This window comes from Bombina bombina, chromosome 2 (genome assembly GCF_027579735.1).
Source record: "Bombina bombina isolate aBomBom1 chromosome 2, aBomBom1.pri, whole genome shotgun sequence".
Classification (NCBI taxonomy): domain Eukaryota; kingdom Metazoa; phylum Chordata; class Amphibia; order Anura; family Bombinatoridae; genus Bombina; species Bombina bombina.
Genome location: NC_069500.1, coordinates 369,805,175 through 369,826,967, shown reverse-complemented (window position 1 = coordinate 369,826,967; position 21,793 = coordinate 369,805,175). Strand labels below are relative to the sequence as shown.

The 21,793-nt window shown below is 42.9% G+C and overlaps 1 protein-coding gene across 12 annotated transcripts in view; it reads left to right on the top strand.

Annotated features, from left to right (window-relative positions):
* Positions 1-21,793, top strand: part of NCOR2 (nuclear receptor corepressor 2) — a 1,025,928-nt gene that overhangs the window by 681,889 nt on the left and 322,246 nt on the right. For all 12 annotated transcript variants that reach the window (XM_053701833.1, XM_053701839.1, XM_053701838.1 and 9 more), the window contains one exon: positions 338-479. In XM_053701833.1, coding sequence (XP_053557808.1) covers positions 338-479 — 142 coding nt within the window. The remainder of the gene's footprint in view (positions 1-337; positions 480-21,793) is intronic.

Below are 21,793 nucleotides of genomic sequence, written 5' to 3'. Positions count from 1 at the left end.
CTGAGTCATGAAAAAAAATTGGGTTTCATGTCCCTTTAACACATCTTTATATTTTAGTCATCCAACTAATTTGTGGTCTGTTCTAATTTCATGTCTACAAAGCATATACAAATCACTCACATCAGATAATGTACATCTTCTCCAAATCACTATCCAGATTAGCAGTTTCACATCATGATTAGAAGTGAAAGATCGAATTACACAAGCCTCATTCTATGACATTACCAAACCGCAGAGATCAACTGGTCTAATTCTGAACAATATATCCTAGTTTGTGAATATGTCATCTGCAAAAGTGCTCAATTTCTGACGTATTGATGTTTTTCCTCTCGTCTAGGAAAAGGAGAGGAACAGCAGGCGCAAGAAGAAAAAAGCTGCGCAAATGGAAGAGGCTGTGTACCCTCCTGCTGCTGAAGACGAGGAGATGGAGGCATCAGGAATAAGTGGAAATGAGGAGGAAATGGCAGAGGAAGGAGATAGTAAGTGTCATAGAAAATAGCCTAACAATCCTACCCATGTCCATATTCTTAAAGTGCACATGTCCAGTAAGTGTAATAGGAAATAGCATAACAATCCTACCTATGTCCATATTCTTAAAGTGCACATGTCCAGTAAGTGTAATAGGAAATAGCCTAACAATCCTACCCATGTCCATATTCTTAAAGTGCACATGTCCAGTAAGTGTCATAGGAAATAACCTAACAATCCTACCCATGTCCATATTCTTAAAGTGCACATGTCCAGTAAGTGTCAAAGGAAATAACCTAACAATTCTACCCATGTCCATATTCTTAAAGTGCACATGTCCAGTAAGTGTCAAAGGAAATAGCCTAACAATCCTACCCATGTCCATATTCTTAAAGTGCACATGTCCAGTAAGTGTCATAGGAAATAGCCTAACAATCCTACCCATGTCCATATTCTTAAAGTGCACATGTCTAGTAAGTAACTTGCTACACACCATGTGTTCTTTACCCTTCCCAGGAACCAGAGGGATATAAATACTAGAATTTTACATTTAAGTTGTTATTTCTGTATAAAATACCCTTGTCTGGCTTCAGAAATTTGCATCTGTCTCCTCAATTTCAGATAAATTTAACAAGCCCTACTTTTTCTACTTATTAATTTTATTTCTCTTGTTAAGTGTATCCAGTCCACGGATCATCCATTACTTGTGGGATATTCTCCTTCCCAACAGGAAGTTGCAAGAGGATCACCCACAGCAGAGCTGCTATATAGCTCCTCCCCTCACTGCCATATCCAGTCATTCTCTTGCAACTCTCAACTAAGATGGAGGTCGTAAGAGGACTGTGGTGTTTTATACTTAGTTTATTTCTTCAATCAAAAGTTTGTTATTTTTAAATGGTACCGGAGTGTACTGTTTATCTCAGGCAGTATTTAGAAGAAGAATCTGCCTGCGTTTTCTATGATCTTAGCAGAAGTAACTAAGATCCTTTGCTGTTCTCACATATTCTGAGGAGTGAGGTAACTTCAGAGGGGGAATAGCGTGCAGGTTTTCCTGTAATAAGGTATGTGCAGTTAAAATATTTTTCTAGGGATGGAATTTGCTAGAAAATGCTGCTGATACCGAAGTAATGTAAGTTAAGCCTTAAATGCAGTGATAGCGACTGGTATCAGGCTTATTAATAGAGATAAAAGTGTATTTTAAAACGTTTGCTGGCATGTTTAATGGTTTTTTACATATGTTTGGTGATAAAACTTATTGGGGCCTAGTTTTTTCCACATGGCTGGCTTGAATTTTGCCTAGAAAGAGTTCCCTTAGGCTTCCCACTGTTGTAATATGAGTGGGAGGGGCCTATTTTGGCGTTTTTTTGCACAGCAAAAATTACAGACACAGACATGATCTTCCTGCATGATCCAGGACTTCTCTGAAGGGCTCAAAAGGCTTCAAAAGTCGTATTGAGGGAGGTAAAAAGCCACAGTAGACCTGTGGCAGTTGTTGTGACTGTTTAAAAAACGTTTTTGTCATTTGTTATTCCGTTTTTGGTATTAAGGGGTTAATCATCCATTTGCAAGTGGGTGCAATGCTCTGCTAACTTATTACATACACTGTAAAAATTTCGTTAGTGTAACTGCATTTTTTCACTGGAAAATTTGTGTTTCTTAAAGGCGCAGTAACGTTTTTTATATTGCTTGTAAACTTGTTTTAAAGTGTTTTCCAAGCTTGCTAGTCTCATTGCTAGTCTGTTTAAACATGTCTGACACAGAGGAACATACTTATTCATTATGTTTGAAAGCCATGGTGGAGCCCCATAGGAGAATGTGTACTAAATGTATTGATTTCACCTTAAACAGTAAAGATCAGTCTTTATCTATAAAATAATTATCAACAGAGGGTTCTGTCGAGGGGGAAGTTATGCCGACTAACTCTCCCCACGTGTCAGACCCTTCGCCTCCCGCTCAGGGGACGCACGCTAATATGGCGCCAATTACCTCAGGGACGCCCATAGCGATTACCTTGCAGGACATGGCTGCAATCATGAATAATACCCTGTCAGAGGTATTATCTAGATTGCCTGAATTAAGAGGCAAGCGCGATAGCTCTGGGGTTAGCAGAGATACAGAGCGCGCAAATGCTGTTAGAGCCATGTCTGATACTGCGTCACAGTATGCAGAACATGAGGACGGAGAGCTTCAGTCTGTGGGTGAAATCTCTGACTCGGGGAAACCTGATTCAGAGATTTCTAATTTTAAATTTAAGCTTGAGAACCTCCGTGTATTGCTTGGGGAGGTATTAGCTGCTCTGAATGACTGTAACACAGTTGCAATTCCAGAGAAATTGTGTAGGCTGGATAGATACTATGCGGTGCCGGTGTGTACTGACGTTTTTCCTATACCTAAAAGGCTTACAGAAATTATTAGCAAGGAGTGGGATAGACCCGGTGTGCCCTTTTCCCCACCTCCTATATTTAGAAAAATGTTTCCAATAGACGCCACTACACAGGACTTATGGCAGACGGTCCCTAAGGTGGAGGGAGCAGTTTCTACTTTAGCAAAGCGTACCACTATCCCGGTTGAGGACAGTTGTGCTTTTTCAGATCCAATGGATAAAAAATTGGAGGGTTACCTTAAGAAAATGTTTATTCAACAAGGTTTTATTTTACAGCCCCTTGCATGCATTGCGCCTGTCACTGCTGCGGCGGCATTCTGGTTTGAGGCCCTGGAAGAGGCCATCCAGACAGCTCCATTGAATGAAATTATTGACAAGCTTAGAACGCTTAAGCTAGCTAGCTCATTTGTTTCTGATGCCATTGTTCATTTGACTAAACTAACGGCTAAGAATTCCGGATTCGCCATCCAGGCGCGTAGGGCGCTATGGCTTAAATCCTGGTCAGCTGATGTGACTTCAAAGTCTAAATTACTCAACATTCCTTTCAAGGGGCAGATCTTATTCGGGCCTGGCTTGAAGGAAATTATTGCTGACATTACTGGAGGCAAGGGTCATACCCTTCCTCAGGACAGGGCCAAATCAAAGGCCAAACAGTCTAATTTTCGTGCCTTTCGAAATTTCAAGGCAGGAGCAGCATCAACTTCCTCCGCTTCAAAACAAGAGGGAACTGTTGCTCATTCCAGACAGGCCAGGAAACCTAACCAGTCCTGGAACAAGGGCAAGCAGGCCAGAAAGCCTGCTGCTGCCCCCAAGACAGCATGAAGGAACGGCCCCCTATCCGGAAACGGATCTAGTGGGGGGCAGACTTTCTCTCTTCGCCCAGGCGTGGGCAAGAGATGTTCAGGATCCCTGGGCGTTGGAGATCATATCTCAGGGATATCTTCTGGACTTCAAAGCTTCTCCTCCACAAGGGAGATTTCATCTTTCAAGGTTATCAGCAAACCAGATAAAGAAAGAGGCATTCCTAAGCTGTGTGCAAGACCTCCTAGTAATGGGAGTGATCCATCCAGTTCCGCGGACGGAACAAGGACAGGGATTTTATTCAAATCTGTTTGTGGTTCCCAAGAAAGAGGGAACCTTCAGACCAATCTTGGATCTAAAGATCTTAAACAATTAATTCCTCAGAGTTCCATCATTCAAAATGGAAACTATTCGGACCATCCTACCCATGATCCAAGAGGGTCAGTACATGACCACAGTGGACTTAAAGGATGCCTACCTTCACATACCGATTCACAAAGATCATCATCGGTTCCTAAGGTTTGCCTTTCTAGACAGGCATTACCAATTTGTAGCTCTTCCCTTCGGGTTGGCCACTGCTCCGAGAATTTTTACAAAGGTTCTGGGCTCACTTCTGGCGGTTCTAAGACCGCGAGGCATAGCGGTGGCTCCGTATCTAGACGACATCCTGATACAGGCGTCAAGCTTTCAAATTGCCAAGTCTCATACAGAGATAGTTCTGGCATTTCTGAGGTCGCATGGATGGAAAGTGAACATAGAAAAGAGTTCTCTATCACCACTAACAAGAGTCTCCTTCCTAGGGACTCTTATAGATTCTGTAGAGATGAAAATTTACCTGACGGAGTCCAGGTTATCAAAACTTCTAAATGCTTGCCGTGTCCTTCATTCCATTCCACGCCCGTCAGTGGCTCAGTGCATGGAAGTAATCGGCTTAATGGTAGCGGCAATGGACATAGTGCCATTTGCGCGCCTGCATCTCAGACCGCTGCAATTATGCATGCTAAGTCAGTGGAATGGGGATTACTCAGATTTGTCCCCTCTACTAAATCTGGATCAAGAGACCAGAGATTCTCTTCTCTGGTGGCTTTCTCAGGTCCATCTGTCCAAGGGTATGACCTTTCGCAGGCCAGATTGGACGATTGTAACAACAGATGCCAGCCTTCTAGTTTGGGGTGCAGTCTGGAACTCCCTGAAGGCTCAGGGATCGTGGACTCAGGAGGAGAAACTCCTCCCAATAAATATTCTGGAGTTAAGAGCAATATTCAATGCTCTTCTAGTTTGGCCTCAGTTAGCAACACTGAGGTTCATCAGATTTCAGTCGGACAACATCATGACTGTGGCTTACATCAACCATCAAGGGGGAACCAGGAGTTCCCTAGCGATGTTAGAAGTCTCAAAGATAATTCGCTGGGCAGAGTCTCACTCTTGCCACCTGTCAGCGATCCACATCCCAGGCGTAGAGAACTGGGAGGCGGATTTTCTAAGTCGTCAGACTTTTCATCCGGGGGAGTGGGAACTCCATCCGGAGGTGTTTGCTCAACTGGTCCATCGTTGGGGCAAACCAGAACTGGATCTCATGGCGTCTCGCCAGAACGCCAAGCTTCCTTGTTACGGATCCAGGTCCAGGGACCCGGGAGCAACGCTGATAGATGCTCTAGCAGCTCCTTGGTTCTTCAACCTGGCCTATGTGTTTCCACCGTTTCCTCTGCTCCCTCGACTGATTGCCAAAATCAAACAGGAGAGAGCATCGGTGATTCTGATAGCGCCTGCGTGGCCACGCAGGACCTGGTATGCAGACCTAGTGGACATGTCATCTCTTCCACCATGGACTCTGCCTCTGAGGCAGGACCTTCTAATACAAGGTCCTTTCAATCATCCAAATCTAATTTCTCTGAGACTGACTGCATGGAGATTGAACGCTTGATTCTATCAAGGCGTGGCTTCTCCGAGTCAGTCATTGATACCTTAATACAGGCTCGGAAGCCTGTCACCAGGAAAATCTACCATAAGATATGGCGTAAATATCTTTATTGGTGTGAATCCAAGAGTTACTCATGGAGTAAGGTTAGGATTCCTAGGATATTGTCCTTTCTCCAAGAGGGTTTGGACAAAGGCTTATCAGCTAGTTCTTTAAAAGGACAGATCTCTGCTCTGTCTATTCTTTTGCACAAGCGTCTGGCAGAAGTTCCAGACGTCCAGGCATTTTGTCAGGCTTTGGTTAGGATTAAGCCTGTGTTTAAAACTGTTGCTCCCCCGTGGAGCTTAAACTTGGTTCTTAAAGTTCTTCAGGGAGTTCCGTTTGAACCCCTTCATTCCATTGATATTAAACTTTTATCTTGGAAAGTTCTGTTTTTGATGGCTATTTCCTCAGCTCGAAGAGTCTCTGAGTTATCTGCCTTACATTGTGATTCTCCTTATCTGATTTTTCATTCAGAAAAGGTAGTTCTGCGTACCAAACCTGGGTTTTTACCTAAGTTGGTTTCTAACAGGAATATCAATCATGAGATTGTTGTTCCATCATTGTTTCATAATCCTTCTTCAAAAAAGGAACGTCTTTTGCATAATCTGGACGTAGTCCGTGCCTTGAAGTTTTACTTACAGGCTACTAAAGATTTTCGTCAAACATCTGCCCTGTTTGTCGTTTACTCTGGACAGAGGAGAGGTCAAAAAGCTTCGACAACCTCTCTCTCCTTTTGGCTTCGGAGCATAATACGCTTAGCCTATGAGACTGCTGGACAGCAGCCCCCTGAAAGGATTACAGCTCATTCTACTAGAGCTGTGGCTTCCACCTGGGCCTTTAAAAATGAGGCCTCTGTTGAACAGATTTGCAAGGCTGCAACTTGGTCTTCGCTTCACACCTTTTCAAAATTTTACAAATTTGACACTTTTGCTTCTTCGGAGGCTGTTTTTGGGAGAAAGGTTCTACAGTGGTTCCTTCCGTTTAAGTTCCTGCCTTGTCCCTCCCATCATCCGTGTACTTTAGCTTTGGTATTGGTATCCCACAAGTAATGGATGATCCGTGGACTGGATACACTTAACAAGAGAAAAAATAATTTATGCTTACCTGATAAATGTATTTCTCTTGTAGTGTATCCAGTCCACGGCCCGCCCTGTCCTTTTAAGGCAGGTCTAAATTTTAATTAAACTACAGTCACCACTGCACCCTATGGTTTCTCCTTTCTCGTCTTGTTTCGGTCGAATGACTGATATGGCAGTGAGGGGAGGAGCTATATAGCAGCTCTGCTGTGGGTGATCCTCTTGCGACTTCCTGTTGGGAAGGAGAATATCCCATAAGTAATGGATGATCCGTTGACTGGATACACTACAAGAGAAATAAATTCATCAGGTAAGCATAAATTATGTTTTTCCACAGAAATTTGTCCATTGCCGTTTTTGTTTTTTCTATTTCTGCTTCCAGCTTGACCGAAAGGCCCTTTTAACTTTATTTATGTATTTATTTGTTACTGTTAATTATAAAACGTCCACATATTTCTCCACGCTTCCATTTGCACAACAGTGATGAAAAAAACTATAAAAATGCTCAGCCCACATTGGGTTAGAGCAGCGTGGACCAACTTCTAATACATGGTGGCCGCAGATCAATATTTTAGAAGCCTTGAGGACCACACATTAATTTATGGATATTAAGCATACAAATAATATATTTCTCCAACATTGGTGTGTCCAGTCCACGGCGTCATCCATAACTTGTGGGAATATTCTCTTCCCCAACAGGAAATGGCAAAGAGCACAGCAAAAGCTGTCCATATAGTCCCTCCTAGGCTCCGCCCACCCCAGTCATTCTCTTTGCCGCTGAACAAGCAGCATCTCCACGGAGATGGTGAAGAGTATGTGGTGTTTAGTTGTAATTTTTTATTCTACTATCAAGAGTTTGTTATTTTAAAATAGTGCTGGTATGTACTATTTACTCTGAAACAGAAAAAGATGAAGAGTTCTGTTTGTGAGAGGAATATGATTTTAGCAGCAGTAACTAAAATCGTTTGCTGTTTCCACATAGGACTGTTGAGCTGAGAGAACTTCAGTTGGGGGAAACAGTTAGCAGACTTTTCTGCTTAAGGTATGACTAGCCATATTTCTAACAAGACTGTGTAATGCTGGAAGGCTGTCATTTTCCCCATCATGGGGACCGGTAAGCCATTTTCTTAGTCTCAAACAGAATAAAGGGCTTAATATGGGCTATAAAACTGGTAGACACTTTTATGGGCTAGATCGATTGCTTTATTTGGTCATTTTATACAGCTTGATCTTGAAATTCACACTTTATAACTTTGGGGAACGTTTTTTTAAGTCAGGCACTGGTTTAGACACCTTCCCAGTCAGGAAGGGCCTTCTATGTAGTAGGCAGAGCCTCATTTTCGCGCCATTACTGCACAGTTACTTTTGAGAGCAGGACATGCAGCTGCATGTGTGTGGGTCTGGAAGTAGTTGAAAAGGTTCCTAGAAGGCTTCATTTGGTATCGTATACCCCCTGGGTTTGGTAAAGTCGCAGCAAAGGCTGTAGCTGGGACTGTAGAGGGGTTGTAAACGGCTCCGGTTTCGTCATTTTAAGGGTTAAAGGTCTGAAATTTGGGGTGCAATGCTTTGAATGCTTTAAGACACTATGGTGAAAATTTGGTTAAAATTGAACAATTCCTTCATAGTTTTTCACATATTCAGTAAAAAAGTGTGCCCTGTTTAAAATTTAAAGAGACAGTAACGGTTTTGTTTTAAAACGGTTTTTGTATTTTATTGACAAGTTTAAGCCTGTTTAACATGTCTGTGCCTTCAGATAAACTATGTTCTGTATGTATGGAAGCCAATGTGTCTCCCCCTTCAAAATTGTGTGATAATTGTGCCATAGCGTCCAAACAAAGTAAGGACAGTACTGCCACAGATAGTAAAGTTGCCCAAGATGATTCATCAGATGAACGGAGTAGACATAGTTCTACATCATCTCCTTCTGTGTCTACACCAGTTTTGCCCACGCAGGAGACCCCTAGTACTTCTAGCGCGCCAATGCTTGTTACTATGCAACAATTGACGGCAGTAATGGATAACTCCATAGCAAATATTTTATCCAAAATGCCTGCATTTCAGAGAAAGCGCGATTGCTCTGTTTTAAACACTGTAGAGCAGGAGGGCGCTGATGATAATTGCTCTGTCATACCCTCACACCAATCTGAAGTGGCCATGAGGGAGGTTTTGTCAGATGGGGAAATTTCTGATTCAGGTAGAATTTCTCAACAGGCAGAACCTGATGTTGTGACATTTAAATTTAAATTAGAGAATCTCCGTGCACTGCTTAAGGAGGTGCTATCTACTCTGGATGATTGTGACAACCTGGTCATTCCAGAAAAATTGTGCAAGATGGACAAGTTCCTAGAGGTTCCGGTGCACCCCGACGCTTTTCCTATACCCAAGCGGGTGGCGGACATAGTGAATAAGGAGTGGGAGAAGCCCGGCATACCTTTTATCCCCCCTCCTATATTTAAGAAATTATTTCCTATGGTCGACCCCAGAAAGGACTTATGGCAGACAGTCCCTAAGGTCGAGGTGGCAGTTTCTACACTAGCTAAGCGCACTACTATTCCTATTGAGGATAATTGTGCTTTCAAAGATCCTATGGATAAAAAATTGGAGGGTTTGCTTAAAAAGATTTTTGTACAGCAAGGTTACCTCCTGCAACCTATTTCGTGCATTATTCCTGTCACTACAGCAGCGTGGTTCTGATTCGAGGAACTATAAAAGTCGCTCAGTAGAGAGACTCCGTATGAGGAGGTTATGGACAGAATTCACGCACTTAAGTTAGCTAATTCCTTTATTTTAGATGCTGCTTTGCAGTTAGCTAGATTAGCGGCGAAAAATTCAGGGTTTGCAATTGTGGCGCGCAGAGCGCTCTGGCTAAAGTCTTGGTCAGCGGATGTATCTTCCAAGACAAAATTGCTTAATATCCCTTTCAAGGGTAAAACCCTTTTTTGGGCCAGAATTGAAAGAGATTATCTCAGACATCACTGGGGGTAAGGGCCACGCCCTCCCACAAGATAGGCCTTTCAAGGCCAAGAATAAGTCTAATTTTCGTTCCTTTCGCAATTTCAGGAATGGACTGGCCTCCAACTCTGCAGCCTCTAGACAAGAGGGTAATGCTTCGCAAACCAAACCAGCTTGGAAACCGATGCAAGGCTGGAACAAGGGTAAGCAGGCCAAGAAGCCTGCTGCTGCTACCAAAACAGCATGAAGGAGTAGCCCCCGATCCGGGACCGGATCTAGTAGGGGGCAGACTCTCTCTCTTCGCTCAGGCTTGGGCAAGAGATGTTCAGGATCCCTGGGCACTAGAAATAGTTTCTCAGGGTTATCTTCTGGAATTCAAGGAACTACCCCCAAGGGGAAGGTTCCACATGTCTCGCTTATCTTCAAACCAAATAAAGAGACAGGCATTCTTACATTGTGTAGAAGACCTTTTAAAAATGGGAGTGATACACCCAGTTCCAACTGTGGAACAAGGAATGGGGTTTTACTCAAATCTGTTTGTAGTTCCCAAAAAAGAGGGAACTTTCAGACCAATTCTGGATTTAAAGATTCTAAACAAATTTCTCAGAGTTCCATCGTTCAAAATTGAAACTATTCGAACGATTTTACCTTGAATCCAGGAGGGTCAATTTATGACTACCGTGGATCTAAAGGATGCATATCTACATATTCCTATCCACAAAGATCATCATCAGTTCCTAAGGTTCGCCTTTCTGGACAAACATTACCAGTTTGTGGCTCTCCCATTCGGGCTAGCCACTGCTCCAAGGATTTTCACAAAGGTACTCGGGTCCCTTCTAGCGGTTCTAAGACCAAGGGGCATTGCAGTGGCACCTTACTTGGACGACATTCTGATACAAGCGTCGTCTCTTTCAAAGGCAAAGGCTCACACAGACATCGTTCTGGCCTTTCTCAGATCTCACGGGTGGAAGGTGAACATAGAAAAGAGTTCCCTGTCTCCGTCGACAAGAGTTCCTTTCTTGGGGACAATAATAGATTCTTTAGAAATGAAGATTTTCCTGACAGATGTCAGAAAGTCAAAACTTCTAAACGCTTGTCAAGTTCTTCACTCTGTTCCACGTCCTTCCATAGCTCAGTGCATGGAAGTAGTAGGGTTGATGGTTGCAGCAATGGACATAGTTCCTTTTGCGCGAATTCATCTAAGACCATTACAACTGTGCATGCTGAAACAGTGGAATGGGGACTATACAGACTTGTCTCCAGTGATTCAAGTAGATCAGAAGACCAGAGACTCACTCCGTTGGTGGCTAACCCAGGATCACCTGTCCCAGGGAATGAGCTTCCGCAGGCCAGAGTGGGTCATCGTCACGACCGACGCCAGTCTAGTGGGCTGGGGCGCGGTCTGGGACTCCCTGAAAGCTCAGGGTCTATGGTCTCGGGAAGAGTCTCTTCTCCCGATAAACATTCTGGAACTGAGAGCGATATTCAATACTCTCAGGGCTTGGCCTCAACTAGCAAAGGCCAGATTCATAAGATTCCAATCAGACAACATGACTGTTGCTTACATCAACCATCAGGGGGGAACAAGGAGTTCCCTGGCGATGAGAGAAGTGACCAAAATCATAAAATGGGCGGAGGATCACTCCTGCCACCTATCTGCGATCCACATCCCAGGAGTGGAAAACTGGGAGGCGGATTATCTGAGTCGTCAGACATTCCATCCGGGGGAGTGGGAACTCCACCCGGAGATATTTGCCCAGTTGACTCAATTATGGGGCATTCCAGACATGGATCTGATGGCGTCTCGTCAGAACTTCAAGGTTCCTTGCTACGGGTCCAGATCCAGGGATGCCACGGCGACTCTAGTGGATCCATTAGTAGCGCCTTGGGCCTTCAACCTAGCATATGTGTTTCCACCGTTTCCTCTCATTCTCAGGCTGGTAGCCAGGATCAAACAGGAGAGGGCCTCTGTGATCTTGATAGCTCCTGCGTGGCCACGCAGGACTTGGTATGCAGACCTGGTGAATATGTCATCGGCTCCACCATGGAAGCTACCTTTGAGACAGGATCTTCTTGTACAGGGTCCATTCGAACATCCAAATCTAGTTTCCCTCCAGCTGACGGCTTGGAAATTGAATGCTTGATTTTATCTAAGCGTGGGTTTTCGGATTCTGTGATAGATACTCTGGTACAAGCCAGAAAACCTGTAACTAGAAAAATTTACCATAAAATATGGAAAAGATATATCTGTTGGTGTGAATCCAAGGGATTCTCATGGAGTAAGATCAAAATTCCTAGGATCCTTTCTTTTCTTCAAGAAGGTTTGGATAAGGGATTATCAGCGAGTTCTCTAAAGGGACAGATTTCTGCTTTATCTGTCTTGTTACACAAACGACTGGCAACTGTGCCAGATGTTCAAGCTTTTGTTCAGGCTTTGGTCAGGATCAAGCCTGTTTACAGACCTTTGACTCCTCCCTGGAGTCTGAATTTAGTTCTTTCAGTTCTTCAAGGGGTTCCGTTTGAACCTCTACATTCCATAGATATCAAGATGTTATCTTGGAAAGTTCTGTTTTTGGTTGCTATTTCTTCTGCTAGAAGAGTTTCTGAGTTATCTGCTCTGCAGTGTAATCCACCCTATCAGGTGTTCCATTCAGATAAGGTTGTTTTGCGTACTAAACCTGGTTTCCTTCCAAAGGTTGTTTCCAACAAGAATGTTAACCAGGAAATAGTTGTGCCTTCTTTGTGTCCGAATCCAGTTTCAAAGAAGGAACGTTTGTTACACAACTTAGATGTAGTTCGTGCTTTAAAGTTCTATTTAGAAGCAACAAAGGATTTCAGACAAACGTCTTCTCTGTTTGTCGTTTATTCTGGCAAGAGGAGAGGTCAAAAAGCTACTGCTACCTCTCTTTCCTTTTGGCTGAAAAGCATCATCCGATTGGCTTATGAGACTGCCGGACGGCAGCCTCCCGAACGCATCGCGGCTCACTCTACTGGGGCTGTGGCTTCCACATGGGCCTTCGGGAACGGGGCTTCTGTTGATCAGATGTGTAGGGCAGCGACTTGGTCTTTCCTGCACACTTTTGCCAGGTTCTACAAATTTGATACTTTTGCTTCTTCGGAGGCTGTTTTTGGGAGAAAGGTTTTGCGGGCCATGGTGCCTTCCGTTTGGGTAACCTGATTGACTCCCTCCCTTCATCCGTGTCCTAGAGCTTTGGTATTGGTTCCCACAAGTTATGGATGACGCCGTGGACCGGACACACCAATGTTGGAGAAAACAGAATTTATGCTTACCTGATAAATTACTTTCTCCAACGGTGTGTCCGGTCCATGGCCCGCCCTGGTTTTTTAATCAGGTTTGATGAATTTCTTTCTTTAACTACAGTCACCACGGCACCCTATTTTTCTCCTGTCCGTCGGTCGAATGACTGGGGTGGGCGGAGCCTAGGAGGGACTATATGGACAGCTTTTGCTGTGCTCTTTGCCATTTCCTGTTGGGGAAGAGAATATTCCCACAAGTTATGGATGACGCCGTGGACCGGACCGTTGGAGAAAGTAATTTATCAGGTAAGCATAAATTCTGTTTTCCTAAAAATGTCTAGTGCCATAGGAACAGATGTAGGTAATGTTGCAGGATACCCTCTATCTGTTGATATCCCCTTTTCTCTTGTTAAGTGTGTTCAGTCCACGGGTCATCCATTACTTATGGGATATATTCTCCTTCCCAACAGGAAGTTGCAAGAGGATCACCCGAGCAGAGCTGCTATATAGCTCCTCCCCTCACATGTCATACCCAGTCATTCTCTTGCAACTCTCAACAAAGAAGGAGGTCGTGAGAGGAGTTAGGAGTTTTTTACTTAATTATTCTTCAATCAAAAGTTTGTTATTTTAAATGGCACCGGAGTGTGCTGTTTTTTCTCTCAGGCAGTATTTAGAAGAAGAATCTGCCTGCGTTTTCTATGATCTTAGCAGACGTAACTAAGATCCACTGGCTGTTCTCGTACCTTCTGAGGAGTGGGGTAACTTCAGAAAAGGGAATAGCATGCGGGGTCCCCTGCAAATGAGGTATGTGCAGTATAATATTTTCTAAGGAATGGAATTGACTAAGAAAACACTGCTGATACCCATATGATGTAAGTACAGCCTTAGATGCAGTAGTAGCGACTGGTATCAGGCTGATAAATGTATGCGCAGTAGAGTTATTTTCTAGGGAATGGAATTTGACTGAGAAAATAATGTTAATACTGAAATAATGTATGAGCCTTAACTGCAGTAGAAGCGACTGGTAGCAGGCTTAGTGATAACTTTACATAACATTTGAAATGTTTGTTTTTAAAACGTTTACTGGCATGTTAATCGTTTTGTGAGGTACTTGGTGATAAATCTTTTAGGGCATGATTTTTTTCCACATGGCTAACGTATATTTCTGCATGGAAACCGTTATATCAGGTCTCCCACTGTTGTAATATGAGTGGGAGGGGCCTTTTTTTAGCGCCTTGTTGCGCAGTTAAAATTCGATCACAGTCTTCCTGCTTCTTCCTCCTTGATCCAGGACGTCTCCAGAGAGCTCAGGGGTCTTCAAAATGTATTTTTGAGGGAGGTAATCAGTCACAGCAGACCTGTGACAGTGTGTTTGACTGTGATAAAAACGTTAATTGTTAAATTGATTATCCGTTTTGGGTATTAAGGGGTTAAATCATCCTTTTGCTAGTGGGTGCAATCCTCTGCTAATTTCATACATTTACTGTTAAAATTTGGTTGCTATAACTGAATTAGTTAATTGTTATTTCAACTGTGACAGTTTTTTTTTTTTTTTTTTTTAAAAGCGCAGCAGCGTTTTTTATATTGCTTGTAAATTTATTGAAAGTATTTTCCAAGCTTGCTAGCCTCATTGCTAGTCTGTTTAAACATGTCTGATACAGATGAATCTGCTTGTTCATTATGTTTAAAAGCCAATGTGGAGCCCAATAGAAATATGTGTACCAATTGTATTGATGTTACTTTGAAGAAAAGTCAGTCTTTACCGGTAAAGAAATTATCACCAGACAACGAGGGGGAAGTTATGCCGGCTAATTCTCCTCACGTGTCAGTACCTTCGCCTCCCGCTCAGGAGGTGCGTGATATTGTGGCGCCAAGTACATCAAGGCCCTTACAAATCACTTTGCAAGATATGGCTAATGTTATGACAGAAGTATTATCTAACTTGCCTGAGTTAAGAGGCAAGCGCGACAGCTCTGGGTTAAGGACAGAGCGCGCTGATGACACGAGAGCCATGTCCGATACTGCGTCACAATTTGCAGAACATGAGGACGGAGAGCTTCATTCTGTGGGTGACGGATCTGATCCAGGGAGACCGGATTCAGAAATTTCAAATTTTAAATTTAAGCTTGAGAACCTCCGTGTATTGCTAGGGGAGGTGTTAGCGGCTCGGAATGATTGTGACACGGTTGCAATCCCAGAGAAATTATGTAGGCTGGATAAATACTTTGCGGTACCGGTGTGTACTGACGTTTTTCCTATACCTAAAAGGCTTACAGAGATTATTAACAAGGAGTGGGATAGACCCGGTGTGCCTTTTTCCCCTCCTCCGATATTTAGGAAAATTTTCCCAATAGACGCTACCACACGAGACTTATGGCAGACGGTCCCTAAGGTGGAGGGAGCAGTTTCTACTTTAGCTAAGCGTACCACTATCCCGGTGGAGGATAGTTGTGCTTTCTCAGATCCAATGGATAAAAAATTAGAAGGTTACCTTAAGAAAATGTTTGTTCAACAAGGTTTTATATTACAGCCCCTTGCATGCATTGCGCCCGTCACTGCTGCGGCGGCATTCTGGTTTGAGTCTCTGGAAGAGGCTATTCGCACAGCACCATTGGATGAGATTATGAACAAGCTTAAAGCACTAAAGCTAGCTAATGCGTTTGTTTCGGATGCCGTTGTGCATTTAACCAAACTAACGGCTAAGAACTCCGGATTCGCCATCCAGGCGCGCAGAGCGCTATGGCTTAAATCCTGGTCAGCAGACGTGACTTCTAAATCTAAATTGCTTAATATTCCTTTCAAAGGGCAAACCTTATTCGGGCCCGGCTTGAAAGAAATTATTGCTGACATTACTGGTGGTAAGGGTCACACCCTTCCTCAGGACAGGGCCAAATCAAAGGCCAAACAGTCTAATTTTCGTGCCTTTCGTAATTTCAAGGCAGGAGCAGCATCAACTTCCTCCGCTCCAAAACAGGAAGGAACTGCTGCTCGTTACAGACAGGGTTGGAAAGGCAACCAGTTCTGGAACATGGGCAAGCAGGCCAGAAAACCTACTTCTGCCCCTAAGACAGCATGAAGAAAGGGCCCCTATGCGGAAACGGATCTAGTGGGGGGCAGACTTTCTCTCTGCGCCCAGGCTTGGGCAAGAGATGTCCAGGATCCCTGGACGCTGGAGATCATATCTCAGGGATACCTTCTGGACTTCAAAGCTTCTCCTCCACAAGGGAGATTTCACCTGTCAAGGTTATCAACAAACCTAATAAAGAAAGAGGCATTTCTACAATGTGTACAAGACCTCTTAGTAATGGGAGTGATCCACCCAGTTCCGCGGACGGAACAAGGGCAAGGTTTTTACTCAAATCTGTTTGTGGTTCCCAAAAAAGAGGGAACCTTCAGACCAATCTTAGACCTAAAGATCTTAAACAAGTTCCTAAGGGTTCCATCGTTCAAAATGGAAACTATTCGAACCATCCTACCCATGATCCAAGAGGGTCAGTATATGACCACAGTGGACTTAAAGGATGCCTACCTTCACATACCGATTCACAAAGATCATTATCGGTACCTAAGATTTGCCTTTCTAGACAGGCATTACCAGTTTGTAGCTCTTCCCTTCGGGTTAGCTACGGCCCCGAGAATTTTTACAAAGGTTCTGGGCTCACTTCTGGCGGTGCTAAGACCGCGAGGCATAGCGGTGGCTCCGTACCTAGACGACATTCTGATACAGGCGTCAAGTTTTCAAAATGCAAAGTCTCATACAGAGATAGTTCTAGCTTTTCTGAGGTCGCATGGGTGGAAAGTGAACATGGAAAAGAGTTCTCTATTACCACTCAAAAGGGTTCCCTTTCTAGGGACTCTTATAGATTCTGTAGAGATGAAGATTTACCTGACGGAGTCCAGGTTATCAAAAATTCTAAATGCTTGCCGTGTCCTTCATTCCATTCCAAGCCCATCAGTAGCTCAGTGCATGGAAGTAATCGGCTTAATGGTCTCGGCAATGGACATAGTGCCATTTGCGCGCCTGCATCTCAGACCGCTGCAACTATGCATGCTAAGTCAGTGGAATGGGGATTACTCAGATCTGTCCCCTCTACTGAATCTGGACCAGGAGGCCAGAGATTCTCTTCTCTGGTGGTTGTCTCGGGTCCATCTGTCCAAAGGAATGACTTTTCGCTGGCCAGATTGGATGATTGTAACAACAGATGCCAGCCTACTAGGCTGGGGCGCAGTCTGGAACTCCCTTAAGGCTCAGGGATCGTGGACTCAGGAGGAGAAACTCCTCCCAGCAAACATTCTGGAATTAAGAGCAATATTCAATGCTCTCCTAGCTTGGCCTCAGTTAGCAACACTGAGGTTCATCAGATTTCAGTCGGACAACATCACGACTGTGGCTTACATCAACCATCAGGAACCAGGAGTTCCCTAGCGATGTTAGAAGTCTCGAAGATAATTCGCTGGGCAGAGTCTCACTCTTGCCACCTGTCAGCGATCTACATCCCAGGCGTGGAGAACTGGGAGGCGGACTTTCTAAGTCGCCAGACCTTTCATCCGGGGGAGTGGGAACTTCACCCGGAGGTCTTTGCCCAACTGATTCTTCGTTGGGGCGAACCGGAACTGGATCTCATGGCATCTCGCCAGAACGCCAAGCTTCCTTGTTACGGATCCAGGTCCAGGGACCCGGGAGCGGTGCTGATAGATGCATTAGCAGCCCCTTGGGTTTTCAACATGGCTTATGTGTTTCCACCGTTTCCGTTGCTGCCTCGACTGATTGCCAAGATCAAACAGGAGAGAGCATCAGTGATTCTGATAGCGCCTGCGTGGCCACGCAGGACCTGGTATGCAGACCTAGTGGACATGTCGTCCTGTCCACCATGGTCTCTGCCTCTGAGGCAGGACCTTCTAATTCAGGGTCCTTTCAACCATCCAAGCCTAATTTCTCGGCTGACTGCATGGAGATTGAACGCTTGATTCTATCAAAGCGTGGTTTCTCGGAGTCGGTTATTGATACATTAATACAGGCTCGGAAACCTGTTACCAGAAAAATTTACCATAAGATATGGCGTAAATATTTATATTGGTGTGAATCCAAGAGTTACTCATGGAGTAAGGTTAGGATTCCTAGGATATTGTCTTTTCTACAAGAGGGTTTAGAAAAGGGTTTATCTGCTAGTTCGTTAAAGGGACAGATTTCTGCTCTGTCTATTCTTTTACACAAACGTCTGGCAGAAGTTCCAGATGTTCAGGCTTTTTGTCAGGCTTTAGCTAGGATTAAGCCTCTGTTTAAGACTGTTGCTCCGCCGTGGAGCTTAAACTTAGTTCTTAAAGTTCTTCAAGGTGTTCCGTTTGAACCCCTTCATTCCATTGATATTAAGCTGTTATCTTGGAAAGTTCTGTTTTTGATGGCTATTTCCTCGGCTCGAAGAGTCTCTGAGTTATCTGCCTTACATTGTGATTCTCCTTATCTGATTTTTCATTCAGACAAGGTAGTTCTGCGTACTAAACCTGGGTTTTTACCTAAGGTAGTTTCTAACAGGAATATCAATCAAGAGATTGTTGTTTCATCATTATGTCCTAATCCTTCTTCAAAGAAGGAACGTCTTTTGCATAATCTGGACGTAGTCCGTGCCCTGAAGTTCTACTTACAGGCAACTAAAGATTTTCGGCAAACTTCTTCTCTGTTTGTCGTTTATTCTGGACAGAGGAGAGGTCAAAAGGCTTCGGCCACCTCTCTCTCTTTTTGGCTTCGTAGCATAATACGTTTAGCCTATGAGACTGCTGGACAGCAGCCCCCTGAAAGGATTACAGCTCATTCCACTAGAGCTGTGGCTTCCACCTGGGCCTTTAAGAATGAGGCCTCTGTTGAACAGATTTGCATGGCTGCAACTTGGTCTTCAATTCATACCTTTTCAAAATGTTACAAATTTGACACTTTTGCTTCTTCGGAGGCTGTTTTTGGGAGAAAGGTTCTACAGGCAGTGGTTCCTTCTGTTTAAATGTTCCTGCCTTGTCCCTCCCATCATCCGTGTACTTTAGCTTTGGTATTGGTATCCCATAAGTAATGGATGACCCGTGGACTGAACACACTTAACAAGAGAAAACATAATTTATGCTTACCTGATAAATTTATTTCTTTTGTAGTGTGTTCAGTCCTCGGCCCGCCCTGTCTTTTTTTGAGGCAGTTCTAAATTTTAATTAAAACTCCAGTCACCACTGCACCCTATAGTTTCTCCTTTCTTGTCTTGTTTCGGTCGAATGACTGGATATGACATGTGAGGGGAGGAGCTATATAGCAGCTCTGCTTGGGTGATCCTCTTGCAACTTCCTGTTGGGAAGGAGAATATATCCCATAAGTAATGGATGACCCCGTGGACTGAACACACTACAAGAGAAATAAATTTATCAGGTAAGCATAAATTATGTTTTTGAGTTTTCCCACTAACAAGAAGTCCCCAAAGCACACTTTTAGCTCTGCTTTTTCCCTGGGGCCACAAAAATGAGTGCAAAGGGACCCTTTGGCCATCCCTGGGTTAGAGGATCCTGCATGTGTGTTACCATTTACTGTGCCCTCATGCAGAGTGGTTGACAATGTACAGCACAACCATTTAATATGTACTATATAATATGGCGCTTCCATATGGGAGATGACTATGATCTTTGGGCGATGTCTAAGATCTTTGAGCAGTAAATGTCAATGTTGTGTGATTTCTTTGTTTTCTTATAGTTTATAGTGATAATGTGGCCTCAATTTTATATAGAAACATGTACATGTTTATATACGTGTAAAGTTATATTTAGCTCTGCAACTATAGCTTCAAGTAGAAAATTTGTTAGAGATTGTCAGTCACTTCAGGTTTTGCAGGATAATACTTAAAGGGATAGAAAGATAAAAAAATTAAATGCTCTTGGGTACATTTCAATTTGAAATATAAGCATTTTTGCAATATACTTTCATCAGCAAAAATGCTTCTAGTTATGACTGTTTTTACTGTTTTTCTGCGGCATACAAGCCACTGCTGTCTCTCTGAGAAGGTGTGGTGAATACTGGTGCTCAGGCCTTCACAGGATATGTGTATATGCTACTGAAAAACATTAATTACTTTTACTAGAAACATTTTTGCTAATGAAAGTATATGGCATACATGCTTATATTATAAATTCAAATGCACCCGTGCACATTTTATTTTTGACTTTTCTATCCCTTTAAAGGATATGAAACCCCCCAAAAATATTGTGTGATTCAGACAGGATATACAGGTGGCCCTCGTTTTACAACGGTTCAATTTACACCGTTTCAGAATAACAACCTTTTTTTCCAGTCATGTGACTGCTATTGAAAAGCATTGAGAAGCAGTGCATTTATTAAAATAGCCAGTAGGGGGAGCTGTCGCTTGTGTTGCAGCAAAGCCAAGCAAGCTGAAATTAATCAGTTTAACCAGACCTGAGCTATCGAGCAGATTTCAAAGGAACAAGATCTTCCTGTCTATAAATCAGTCCAGATTGGAAAGCATAGAAAGAACTGTTTGCAGAAAAATGCAAGTGAAGTCTGTGTTGTGTGATTATTTTATTAGGTTTATAATGCTGTTTAGCAAATGTTTTTGTTCATTTAACTTAGTTTAATTATATATTCTGTGTTGTGTGATTATTATATTAGGTTTATAATACTGTTTAGCATTTAAAGTCTTAATTTCAAAGCTTTGAAAATAATGTATTAGGTGTTACTTATGACAATTTTGAGAGGGGCCTGGAACCGATCTCCCTCACTTCACATTGACTTACATTATAAACAGGGTTTCAACTTACAACGGTTTCGATTTACAACCATTCCTTCTGGAACCTAACCCCAGCGTAAACTGAGGGCTACTTGTACAGTTTTTAAAAAGTTTCCAATTTAGTTCAATTATCAAATTTGCTTAGTTCCCATGATATTATGTGTTGAAGAGATACCCAGGTAGCCATCTGGAGCACTACATGGCATGAAATAGTGCTGCCAGTGCTCTTGCAAATGGAAAACATTCTTGCAAAAGTACTGCTATATAGTGCTCCAGTAACGTACCGGCTCCTAAGCATGTGTCTGCTTTTAAACAAAAGATATCAAGAGAACGAAGAAAAATTGATAATAGAAGTAAATTGGAAATTTGCTTAAAATTGCATGCTCTGTCTGAATCATGAAAGAAACATTTAAGGGTAAACTTTAGCAACAGGTAAAAAATAAAGCTAGAGTACTTCAAAGCACTTAACACAGCCAATTACTAGGATTTTGTTATCCTCTAAGACAGACTAAAAATAGCTTTATGTGTTGATAGAAAAGGGTGTTATTGACGTCTTTATATTATTGAAAGTTTAATTTTCCTGGAGGAAAACATAACAAGCTTGACATTTTTTTAGGTTGGATGTCTTCTATAAGATGTGAGTAATCAGTTGCATAAAGAATGGGATTTTAGATGACTATATTTGTATTTCTCACCTTAGCATTTATGACATGCAATGAGAGTGATGTAAAATATTGTGATGTGTTGATGTATTTTTGACACACTATGGGCTAGATTTCAAGTGAAGTTCTAATTTAATGAGCACCCTTAAACAGGCAAATTCACTCACTTCCGGATGTGCAATAAGTAACCATTACAAGTGGCTGGTTACTGCGGTAGCAATTAGCCCTAAAAAATTAACCAGAGATTAGATCTCTGGTTAGTTTTCTTAATGTCCCCCAATTGACCCTAAATTTAGTCTTGTAGTTTTTTATTTAAAATAAAAAACAACTGCAATAAGCAGTTTTTAGTTGTTAAAAGTAGCGGGTGTGGGGTGTTGGGGAAAAAACGGCTCTGAAAAGTGCCTTTACAATGCGGTCTATGGGGAACTGTGTGTTCCATGTAAATATACATGTATATGCTTATA